The sequence below is a fragment of the Megascapheus bottae genome, chromosome 19 (assembly GCF_031878675.1).
Source record: "Megascapheus bottae isolate mThoBot1 chromosome 19, mThoBot2.hap1, whole genome shotgun sequence".
NCBI lineage: Eukaryota > Metazoa > Chordata > Mammalia > Rodentia > Geomyidae > Megascapheus > Megascapheus bottae.
In genome coordinates, this window is record NC_143527.1 from 33,814,502 (window position 1) to 33,827,358 (window position 12,857).

Sequence of the window (12,857 nt, forward strand, 5' to 3'; positions counted from 1 at the left end):
TTTGGCTCCTGCTGACTTTCAGAAATGTCTTTCCAGGAGTGTTAAGCAAAAGGTCATAAAGTCCCCAGCGATGGCATTGACAGGTGCTTCCCCATGGGTACAGCCTTCCAAGCAGGTAACTGAGTGTCTTCCCATGTGTGAGTACTATGGAGGGGACTCTGCTGACACAGAACCCCTGATCCTTGGGTGCCCACACTCGTGTTCCTGTCATCAGACCTCTGAGGACATGGGTTACCCTGATATAGGGTGGCATTGGAGGTGGGGGCAGGTTGCTGATTGTTACTTGGGGCTCAGTGGTCCAACCCCACATATGGTGCTATGCGTTTATCCTACCCTTGCCCACCAATCCCAGCCACAAGAAGGTGAGGAAGAATCCTGGAAAGAGGCTCAGTAAGGTCTCCCTTTACTCCCACAGAGGAAGGATGTAATCCACTGCTGGAGAAAGAACAGTCATCTAAAGATCCAAGTGTGTGTGTGTGTGTGTGTGTGTGTGTGTGTGTGTGTGTGTGGGTCCCCGTTCCCCAGTACTGGGGCTTGAATTGGGCCAGGATTGGTTTTCACCTGCATATTGCAGACATATGTTTTATGTGTAACAAATGATGGACTATAGCTATAATCCCAACTGCTTGGGAGATGGAGATGGAAAGGGTAAAGGTCCAAGGCCACCCAAAGAGAAATGTGGGAAATACACCTCCACAAATAAGAGTGATGGCCCACACCTATAGAAGAGGTGTAAATGGGAGCATCGTGGTCTGAGGGTACCTGGGTAAAAAATATAAGATCTAATTGAAATACAGTGAAAGAAAAGGGGCTTGGGGCATGGCAAGTTTTAGAGTACCTGTCTAGTAAGTATAAGGTCCTGAGATCAATCTTCTAAACAAAAACAAAAACAGTGAACACAAGAAACACATAAAGCAAGAGCAAAGTACCACACACATGGAGGGGAAGTGGAAGAGTGATTTGAAATGTGTCTAACATACAAATGAAATACGGCTTGTGGGTTGCAGGATTGACCTGTGGTGGTGATGGAGAACAGTAAGACCTTTAAGAGGTACAGCCTAGTAGGAAGAAGATAGGTTACTGGGACATGCCCTTGAAGAGGATACGAGGACCCCAGCTCCTACTCATCATGAGATAAGCAGCTTTCCCCACCATGCCAACCCACCATGATATGCTGCCTTGCCACAGCCCCAAAAGCATCACGCCAACTAATGGTGGACTGAAGTCTAAAAACCTGTGAGCTAGTCCTGAGGCTTGAACTCAGAGTCTGGGCACTGTTCTTGAGTACTTCTGCTCAAGGCTAGGGCTCTGCCACATGAGCCACAGAACCACTCTGGTGTTTTCTGTGTACTCGGTACTGAGCAATTGAACCCAGGGCTTTATGCATGCCATTCTATCACTAGGCCATGCTCCCTACCCATTTTTTTTCCAGTTCTGGGGCTTGAACTCAGGGCCTAGGCATTGTCATTGAGCTTTCTCAAGACTAGAGCTCTGCAATTTGAACCATAGCACTATTTCTGCCTTTTTCTGTTTATGCAGCACTGAGGAATCAAACCCAGGGCTTTATGCATGCCAGGCAAGCACTCTACCACAAAGCCAGTCTCCTAGCCCTAGATATTATTTTTTAATCACCTGTAAAGTGAAGCTTCTATACTAGAACTTCAGACTATTCATCTGTATATTTCTATCATGTCAAAATCCCTACAAGATAATCCATAGTTGAATATCAATGGAAAAAGAGCATTGCAAAACATAAAACATGCTCAAGAGGCAATGATCCATTTGTGAATCAAATGGGAAATTCATCAAACTCTCATCTATAATGACACAATTCTTTAGAATCATCATATTGAGTTAATGAATTCCCAGACAGCATGCTCATATAGAGATCTAAATACTTTGTTAATATTACTACTAGTACTACTACTGTAATTACTTTTCATTTCATTATGTCTGACATAGATAAAAACCATAATCTGGCCTAGACATTCTAATGTGAATCAAAATCCACAGTAGGCAGGTGTTTCTCAATTTGGAGACCAGCCTGAGCTACAGGCAGAATGGGCTATACAGTGAGACCCTGTTGCAAAGTAAAGAGTAAAATAAAAGACAGATGAGGAATATCTTAGAAATTAGAAAGATTGTTAATCTCTCTATGGAAAGTAAGGCAGCTCTCTTTGGAGCACTGCTGAAGGCCAGCCCCTCAAATCTGAAATTTAAAAAATGAAATTAAAAAACAGTGTCTTAGAGAACCTTGATAGGCCCAGGGAAGCTTTCATAATAAATAAGCTTAGCTTTCTTTGCAAGTCCAGTAGACTATTTCAAAGAAAATGATGTAGAAACTTTGATCTGAAGTGAGGTTCTGGAACTCAAATGCTGACAACAAAAGTAAAACAGCATCTGGGCAGAGCAGATCCACTGCCCAGCGGATGTGTGTGCCCAGCTTTCAGGTAAGCATTAATGACCACCACTAAGCACAGTTGTTCTTATAATAAAATAATTACTTTAATGAAGTTTTAAAGTAATTTTAAACATCTCTGATATCATATACACAAATGTGGAAGTATGCTGTACTTTATGAAAAATAAAGCTAAGGGCTTAAATATACAAAAATGACTTTGGGTATAGATCTGAAAGTACTCTTTTAACATACACATAATTTATATCATTTTACATAATAACTTGTGGAAACAAAAGGTGTGGCCAATTGAAATCTTACTATTGCATAGAATATGGCCGTAACAGTCCCAATGGGAAGAACAGGATGAAGAATATAACATACTTAAGAGTTATTTTTCTCCCTGAATCTCTTTTTAAGCACAGCATTTTCCTTTTACCCAAACTTATTTGAGGATTTAAGCATTCTTTCTGTATGTGATTGTAATGACTACTATTGCTTTTGCCAGTTAAGATCTGAAATTATGGGGCCAGGAGTTTGGCCTAGTGGTAAAGTGCTTGCCTAGCATGCACAAAGACCTGGGTTGGATTCCTTGGTACCACATACAGAAAAAAGACAGAAGTGGTACTGTGGCTCTAGTGGTAGAGCTCTAGCCTTGAGAAAGCCCAAGGACAGTGCTCAGGCCCCGAGCTCAAGCCCAGAACTGACAAAAAAAAAAAAAAAAAGAAAAAAATCTGAAATTAAAAACAAAGAAAAGTTTGCTTTGAACATGAGCTTCTTCCTCTAAAGGATACATTGTAACATGCTTCTCATGTTGAGTCAACATCCATACCAGATGCTGACAACATCTTTTAAGCACTGAATCCAAAAGGAAGACCTAGGCTTAAAACTTAATGATTTTTAAAAATGTACCAAGATATTTAAAATGTAGGTGAATTAAACAGTGAGAATACAAATTAAAAAGATGAACCTTCTTGGTATTTAAAACAACAACAACAACAAAAAAAAAACCCTTCCTTTTGCAATCTTGTCATTACAACAACAACAAAAACCTTCCTTTTGCAACTTTGTCATTAGAAAAATTTCCTTTTTGGTTGGAATGTGATTTATTTCTGTCAGTCAAACCTATGTCAGCTGTTTCAGAGTTCAAATGCACCTCTCTCTTCTTGGACATAAGCAGCACATTTCCTGTTTTATGATTCTATCATCATTTCTCCATGAGTTTGAATGCAATGTCTCCTCATTCCTTCCAGTACTTTCTTCCATTTTAATTTTTAATGAGGTATTTCAGCAGGTTTCCCTGACAGGAATGTCCCTCACTTGGCTGTCAGAAGTAACACACAGTGACATGATCCAGAAAACTAGCACCCCCCTTTTGTCTAATTTTGACAACACTGGGGCTCAGCCCACCAAGTCAATGCAGGACCAATTCTGTAGCCTGTCAATTCAACTACAGAAGATGACTGTCACAGTGAGCAAAGCAACTTCTGGCTCTAGACTAAGAGCTTAACAATTTGCGACAGGCTCAGTATAGGATGAAATATTGTTATCTTGGTAAATATGGACTTCTCTGAACCCCTGCGTCTCAGTGCAGGCTGAACTAGAGAAAGACACTTCACTGTTATAGTTTGGCAAAGGAAGCAGGCAGTAACCAACACATCCCTAACCTGCTATACTTAAACACAAGTAGGCTAATGCTACTGTGTAAAGTATACTTCAGGACTGAATTTTGAGAAAGTGAGGACAGTAACAACTCCATGAGCTATACAGGTTAAAACCTGCTAAAAGCTTCTAACTGTAAACAATGGTGTTCCATGTTACTATTCTTAGAAATGAGATTTCAGGCCAGTAGGACAATCTTCTTTGTCTTCTTTGGCAGTAAACAGCAAGGCTCTGGATGGAGGAGAATGGTCACTTCAGAAGGGCAAGGTATAGGGCTCGAGAGTACTTCATCTCCCTTTCTTGTTCCATACAGAATATCAAGTCCCTGAGGCAGATTCTTGTGATTCTTGGACGAAGCAACAGTTTGGTGGCTGTCAGGCTAGATGTCCCAGAAGCAAGGCCATCTTTTAAGCTCTAAAGAGAAAGGGAGAGATAGTTTTAAAAAAGGGCTCTTTCATCAGGGGGAAGCCCATCAGTTCTAGCTCACTGTCCTCTGAATGACAGTCTCAGCCCTTTGTGCCAATCACACAGGCTACTCCCCTAATTCACAACCTCGCTCATTCTTTCTTACATAAAACTTTTCCAAGTGATAGATGCATTTATTATTTGATCATGGTGATGATTTCATAGATATGCATAGAAATCTATGTATAGAAATTCTATGTATGTAAAGAAATTCTATGTATGCATAGAAATTCTAACAGGTTGCATACTTTAAATATGTACAATCACGGTTGGGGCAACAGGAAAGATTTAAATGATAAAAGCCCTGAATGGCTCAGATCCTACCATGCCATGGTACCCAAATCTTCAAGCATTTTCCCACTCAGAGTAATCACTAAAGAACTTCTGACAAGGTCTTTGTTAAGCACTTTTCACATATTATCTCCTTTCTTTGATACAAAATTGCAGCAAAGTATTTTGGTGCTATTCATTATCAAGTAAGGAAAGTTAAGACAGCTGAAGCAGTATTTTCAAGGTCACAAAGCAAGAAACTCAAATTCCTGCTTAATCTAGAGTGTTGTTACTTACTATGATGTATTATGGACTGTACCACATACACAATCCTCATCCTTACCACCCATTCCTCCTCCTTTACAAAACCTTATTTAACTCCAGTCATACTGTTCCTCTGCAAAGAGGCAGCAAACAGTGACAACAGGCCATTCCAAGCCAGTCATTTCACCTGAAGAATTCTCAGTTTGTTAACTACCTTACACTGTTTGACAAGAGAGTAATGTGTATATGCTTTAACACCACATACCAGCAAGACCAAACACTTTTCAACATCAGTGATTATCACTACCTGATGAATGTAACCCCTCTATACATTACCCTGACAATAAAATTAAAACAACAACAACAAAAAAATCAGTGACTATTATTTGTCTCCTCTAGGACTTAGCAAAACACAAAGAATAATACAGATTATCAATAATATTTTCTGACTTAAATTTACTGGTTCAAAACACAAAAACCAGTGTGAATCTTAATAATACTCTTGCATTGTTTTCTGGATAATATCTATATACTACCAAATAGAGTCAGAAGAAATGAAAAATACTTCTCAAATAATTTAATAAATGAGAAATCCTTCATTCTTTCCTTTTTAACTTTCATTTCAAAAACCATCCGTAAGATTGTCAACTGTCCTTCATGCATTCAAAAGAGTCACACAAGAAAAGGTATTTACCTAAAATGAAGAGTACATCTTCTAGCTTTATTACTATCCCATAATAATCATCAAATTTTAATTACTCTGCACATTTTCTTTCTTTCTTTCTTTCTTTTTTTTTTTTTGGCTAGTCCTGGGCTTGAGCTCAGGACCTGAGCACTGAGCTCTCAAGGCTAGATCTCTACCACTTGAGCCTCAGCACCACTTCCAGCTTTTTTTCTATGTACGTGGTACCGAGGAATCAAACCCGAGTCTTCGTGCTTGCTAGGCAAGCACACTACCACTAGGCCAAACTCCTGGCCCCTACTCTACACATTTTTTAAATTTAATTTTATTGTAAAAGTGAAGTTTAGAGAAGTTACAGTTACATACGTAAGGTAATGAGTATATTTCTTGTTGAATAGTATTACCTCCTACTTCCCTTCTTCCTCATTTCTCTCCACCGCCTCGCCACCTCCGCCCACCAAGTTGTAAAGTTCAGTTCCAACATGGTGTCTTTTATCACTGTTGCATTGCTTCACTCTTTGTTCTTGGATTATTGTTTTGTTATTCCCATTCCTTTCCCCAAATTAGATAAGCATATATACAACACACAGGGTACCAATATAAAAAACAATGACAACAGGGGATAAACCAAAGTGGGTGGAAGGGAAACGAAATCAGAAAACACTTTATACAGTATATTTAAAAAAATACACTTTTGTTCATATCTTGGAGTTAATTTCGATTAGTATCATTTTATATGGTCATATGCATATAACTACTGAGCTACTGTGATCCTCTACTAGGACTATCCTAGACATATTCTAATTATTACAAATGAAGGAAACCACAGAGCCCATGTTTGGTCTGACTTTCTTCACTTGGTATGATTTTTTTCAAAGTCTTTCCATTTCCTTACAAATGGAACAATTCTTTCTGATGGAAGCATAGAATTCCTCATTTTATTAATCCATTAATCTACTGAGGGGCATTTGGGTTGGCTCCATATATTAGCTATGATAAGTAATGCTGTAACAAACATAGTTGTGCTGGTGGCTCTAGTGTGTGGCCTTATTTGTGATCATTTGGGTAAATGGCCAGGAGTTCTGGATCATAGGAAAGCTATCTATGTTTAGTCTTTTGAGGAACCTCCATATTGCTTTCCAGAGTGGCTGAACAAGTTTACATTCCCAATAACAGTATAGTATCCTTCCCTTTTGGTCACATTCCTACCAGCATCTGTTGTTTGCTTGATAATGGTCATTCTAAATAGGGTAAGATGGAATCTTAATGTAGTTGGGGTTTTTGTTGTTGTTGTTGTTGTTGTTGTTGAGCACTGTCCTTGGGCTTTTTCCTCAAGACTAGTACTCTGCCACTTGAGCCATACCACCATTTCTGGCTTTTTCTATGCATGTGGTACCAAGGACTCGAACCCAGGTCTTTGTGCATGCTACGCAAGCACTCTACCACTAGGCCAAACTCCAGGCCTCAATGTAGTTTTGATTTTCATTTCTTTTATGGCAAAGATGGTCAACATTTCTTCATGTGTCTATTGGCTATTCTTATTTCCTTTCCAGAGAAGTCTCTTTAGCCCACTTATTAATGGGGTGGCTGCTTCTCTGAGGATTTGTATTTGGGAGATTTAAGTTTTTTGAGCTCTTAAGTATATTTTACATGAGGCCCTTGTCCGTTGTACGCTAGTGAAGATCTCCCAATCTGTAGGTTTTCTATTTATCTTGCTAGCGAGGTCTTTTGCCATGCAGATGTTCTGCAGTTTAATGCAATTGTATTTATCTAGTCTTTCTTTGAGTTGTTGTGTTTCTGGATCTTTATTTAGGAAGTGTCACAACCTGAGTCAAGGAGCCTTCGTGTATCACCAATCCTTTCCTGTAGTATTTTCAGGGTATCTGCTCTGATCCTTTTGGAGTTGATTCTGTTGCGGTGTGATATAGAATCTAATTTCAGTTTTCTACACGTGTATAGCCAATATTGCCAGTACCATTTGTTGAACAGGCTGTCATTCTTCCATCTGACAATTTTGGCTCCCATTAGGTGGCCATATGTCTGTGGGACATATGTCTTCTGTCTTTCTTCTTTTTCTTCTTCTTCTTTCTTCTTCTTTTGTTGGACTGGTGTTTCAACTCTGATGTCCTACATATTTAACAACATCTTCAACCCTGCTTACGTTTTTTCCCCCCACAATCTCTGCAGCCAAATTTATCCCCTATCCCCAAGGCAAGGGACTTGGGGCCCCTGAGTGGCAAGCCTATACTGTGGCAGTCATCTGAGCCAGTCCCCATCATGGCAGAATGGGAGCTGAATTTGACTTGACTGCAACTACTTACTTTTTTTTGTAATTTAATTTTTATTGTTATTATAAAGGTGATATACAGAAAGGTTACAGTTATATAAGTTATGTAAAGAATATATTTATTTTTGAACAATGTCACCTCAATCCTACCATTTTGCTGGTTATTTTGGAGATGGAGTTTCATGGCTTTCTGCCTAGGCTAGCTTTGAATCATGATTTCCATATCACAAGTTTCAGTTACTGGTGCCTGGTAATGCTTCTTTTCTGGTCTGACCACTGCATAAATGGCTGTGTTCATGCTGTGAAAACTCAGAGATCTTACTATTGTGGTGTATGTGTTTAGCATCCATGTAATCGACAATAAAATTAAACTACTACCAAAAAGTTTCATCTTGGTAGTAAATTATAAAAAAGCAAATTGGGCAAAAGGAAAAAAAATCAGGCAAAACTTAAATATAAAGAAAAATAAGACTTAATCACCTGATTAAAGAACAAAGGGGTCACAGTTCATGTTTGTCATGTGACAAGCCTGAAGATTCAAGGGATAGAGCCATATTGCAGCTATCAACACAGGGTTGAAAAGGAGGTCATTCCAACAGGATGCAGCAGAATGCCTGAAGCAATGTTATAAATGAAACAAACCCCCAGGGACACTCCACAACCCAGCAGAAATGTCTTTCATAATTCACAACTTCAGAAAAGGCGACAGCATTCTCTTCCCTTAAATAGTGACTGACTTAGAAAGTCAATCTTTCTTTAACCTGGATATAAAATAAATGTCTAGCATCTTTATTTTGTACCTTATGATTTCAGAAAGGTACAATTCTGACTTGTTAAGTTTCACAAGCAGCAAACCAGACTTATGTGCCTCTTAATTATCTACAGCAAGGAGAATGGATGAGCACCTACAGCTGGGAGTAGAAACAACAAACCTACCTGCTCACTGCTGGTTTTAAGTTTCCTCCACCTCACTGCCTGTTTTCTCCAAAGCTGACTAGGTTTGATTTGTGGTTACACTATACTCTCAATGCCTCAGAGTGCTAATGTAGTTCCTGGTTGAGTTGTAAGAACTCAGGCTTTCCCACTCAACCTTCTTTCTACATGAGGCTATATTTTAATTTGGTTTCTTCATCTGGAGGAAAGGAAAGCAAAATGCAGATGACATAAATGTTCATTTATCACACACACAGTAGATACTCTAGCAACCTAATCAAACCTAAGTGTAACATTCTCTAACTGCAGATCAAGTTAGCCTCTGTTAATGTAATAACTTTTATTAGTAAGCAGAATTTTGTACCTTTATTAAAACTTTTTTCCACTTCAGAGAAATTATTTTGCTCTTACAGTAAACAACTAAATAGTATTATCACCCATTTCAGAAGTAACAGTTGGGAATTTCAAAGTAAAACCTTAAAAAGCTTTTCTGCCTCTTTTCTCCCATTTCCTTAAATTACTGCCAAAGTTAGATGCAGAAGAAACAACTTCATGAACCCAAAAGTTTCATGAATCCTGCAGGGGTTCTCTTGACTTCAGATGGGCCTCTAGTTTCATGCTAGTCCATGCTAGTTCAATTCCATACTTTGTTACTGGGTTATCAGTGACAAATAAGGAACTGTGCTACTATGCAGAGTGGTAACTACTAGTTGTTAATTCCATAAACAATTTCAGACAAATTACTTCCCTGTGCTTCAGCTTCCTATTCTGCAAACTAGGAATAGCAACAGCAAAACCTGATTAAGATTTCTGTAAAAATTAAATGACAACAGTGTACACTTCATAACTATTAGTATTTATTACCATAATGAGTTCATTAGTACTTGGGAGGTACTGAAAGTTCAGAACAAGAATGTAATTCTAGTTTTCCAGCTTCTCTACTATCCTCTACTTGAAACCAGTTAAATTATCCTTCTCACGTTGTATTCTTTTATGCTCTTACTAAATCATTGGCTAGCCAGGTTAAGAGAAATAATGAATGCTGTTAAACTTCTCATTCCACTCAGTAAACTGGATCTTAGAGGAGTTTTGAAGACTGCCTAAAGGTAAAAGTAAACTAATAAGTACTTCATCCATGTGGCAGGTAGATGAAGGATATGTACAGTGACATGCAGTTATTCTTATAACCCTCTAATCAAACTGTGGCAGAACCAGCTTTTCTTTACAAGACAACCCATCTTATCTGGATTCTAAAGTCAAACACTTTTATTCTATTCCCCGAATGTTAAGACTAATAATAATAAAAAAAATTCTGTCTCTAAGTTAACAGTTAATCAAGCAGAAAAAAAAAACAGTATTTTTAAGAAATAGAGTAAGGAATTGAGTGAGAGACAATGATTTGCTATGTTTTTCAGACTCTACCCAGGTTATACTAACTCCCAGCACCACCCCAATATAAGGATTAGACAGAAAACAGGGAGGAACAGAATAAAAACTGCAAGGATAAACAGAAGTATCTGGATACCCAATCTTCCTAGGCTTTAAAGGGAACATAAAGCAGAAAATACTGAACTTCGAGATTGGCTGCCATCTGCTGGTCCATAAGCAGAACTTTGAAAGCAATGGATTTCTCCTTTCTGTCTCCCTCCTTATTATTTCCTTTGAGTTATTTCAGAATTTAGGTATCCCTGCCCCCAAATCTCTATAGATTAGCCTATTCTGATAATTATGGGTTTTACTGGCTGTCAGAGTCATCCCAGCTACCCTGTCACTACTTGTCTCTGCCACCAAGGATCCTGCTTTTCCCAACAAACTCGGAAAACATAGCTGGATGACAGAGCTCTCCTACAGTTATTCACTGAAGCAAACAGCCAGCAGAGCTCCTCAAAGATGTTGAGGCTTTCTCATAGCTATGACGAAAGTAGTATCCTCTGGACCCACTCAGAGGACATACGTCATCTTACATGTAGTCTCTTTAAATAAGTACTTACCATATATAAATAAAGCTCTAGTATCTACCTCAATTTCACTTAGTCCAGGTCTCCTCTAGGTTAGGCAACCACTCAAAACTGTTGAAGCCACTTCTAACCCTTTAATCTAGTAACCTTCTGTCCATAAGCTAAACTAGTATATTTGGCCTGACCCAACTTTATGTTCCTTCTATTCTGAACTTAAATCCTTAGGAACCATTCACACCACATCATCTGTTCGGCAACTGCAGGGAAAATCAAGTCATTCTTTTAGCATATATCACATTGCCTCATGGGCCACACTTTAGTGCCTCACCCAAGGCCTTTAGAACCTGAATCCAGTTGTAGGTATAGAAGAAGTAAGAGGTAGTAGAGTAAGTAAGTCCTGAGGATGATCAGTCATCCCTTGCAAGGCCACTGCCTTAAAGGAAGCCATTAGAGACTCATTAGGACAATAACTTCCCTCAGAGAGGTGAGCTGAGGAGGGATCTGTTGATCCATGTCACTACATGAGATACAGTAGGGTCCTGTGATCCCACAGGTGCAGTTTCACTTCCAGTTTTCAAAATAAAAATGCCATAAAACACTTCAGAGTCTATAATAACCAGGAACTGTACAAGAAAAGGGATTCTGCTGAGAAACTCAGTTCCAGCTTAGCCAATGTGACACAGCACAAATTCAACATACCGTCTTTTAATTTGTTTGCATTTGAAAGGCACCTATTACTATTTGAATCTAGCAGGGTTTCCTCCCCCCAGAAAAAATGCCTCTAATACAAATCACTTTAAACTCATATTATTAAATACCCTGTGTCATTTTTTCTCTATTCTTGTAAACATATGCTGTTTTCAGCATGCATGAACAGTTCTTTAAGATTATTTAATAGAGATCTGGGGAAAAGAAAAGACAATGTCCATAATGTCCAATTCAATATATTTCACAGGAAGTTACTAAAGGTAGTTGACAAAGAGCATAAGTTTTTAAATCATTGTGGTTACATATACCTATATTAACACTTGCGAAGTTGAGGCAGAATGGAGTTCAAAACCAGCTAGGGCTAGTACATAATAAGATCTTTTCTCAAAAAAAAAAAAACCAACCAAGCAAAAAAATCAAATTTAAACTTTTGGAAAACTGAAAAGACCTAACTATTGAGATATTTTATTTATAAATTCATGCTCACATTTATTCTGTGGACAAAACAATATAGAATATATCTTACAATATATTCTTTATGTAATGTGATAATAAGCCTATAATCTGCTGAATGTATATGCCTATAGACAGCATTTGGTGACAATGTATCTCTAATTGTCTCATAAGTCAGCTGTAATAGGTAACAACGAACACGTCAGAAAATTATGCCCCCTGTAGGATGGAGGAAGAGGATGGAAATAAAAAATGGGTACTAAGTCCCTTAAGGAAACAGAGATTAGGTCTGGGGCTTTCTGTGTCAAGAATCTTTTACTTAGATTACTTATGCACCTTTCCAAGAATAAAAAATCCCTTGAACCAGAAAGCAGAAAGAGACAATTTTCACTGAGAAATTGTTTGCCCCCTAATAGAGATTTTAAGCCTTTGAGTCTTTTTAAAAAAATCATTCAGACTTAACATTTTACTTTTAATCAATCCATGCACAAAAAGGATAAAAATAGTAAAAATATGGTAAAGACAGCATCCTTACATATGATCATTCAAATACTGGTAACAATTCAAGCTTGTGCAGGGCTTGAAGCCTGGCAACTCAGACTGAATTTTACCACCAACTTCGTGGGTCTTCAGGTTGTGGTGCAACCTTCACTTCACCCTTCATAATCATGTGAGTCAATTTCCATGAAAAATTCCTCTTATTTATCTTTCATTGTACTGGTGGTTTTTCTTGAGATATCCAGGTAAATAATGTACAAAACACAATGCTCAACTAAT

General features: G+C 38.2%; 1 protein-coding gene and 1 non-coding gene across 2 annotated transcripts in view; both read right to left on the minus strand.

Annotated features, from left to right (window-relative positions):
• Positions 1-2,541: 2,541 nt before the first annotated feature.
• Taf4b (TATA-box binding protein associated factor 4b) overlaps positions 2,542-12,857 on the minus strand; it is a 92,537-nt gene continuing 82,221 nt past the window's right edge. Inside the window, exon 15 of the mRNA XM_090353303.1 lies at positions 2,542-4,474. Within this exon, the coding sequence (XP_090209429.1) occupies positions 4,310-4,474 (165 nt within the window). The 3' untranslated portion in view covers positions 2,542-4,309. The remainder of the gene's footprint in view (positions 4,475-12,857) is intronic.
• LOC150049816 (small nucleolar RNA SNORA5) lies at positions 7,917-8,053 on the minus strand. Its single transcript, XR_016538938.1, has one exon. It is a non-coding gene; the product is annotated as a small nucleolar RNA SNORA5 (small nucleolar RNA).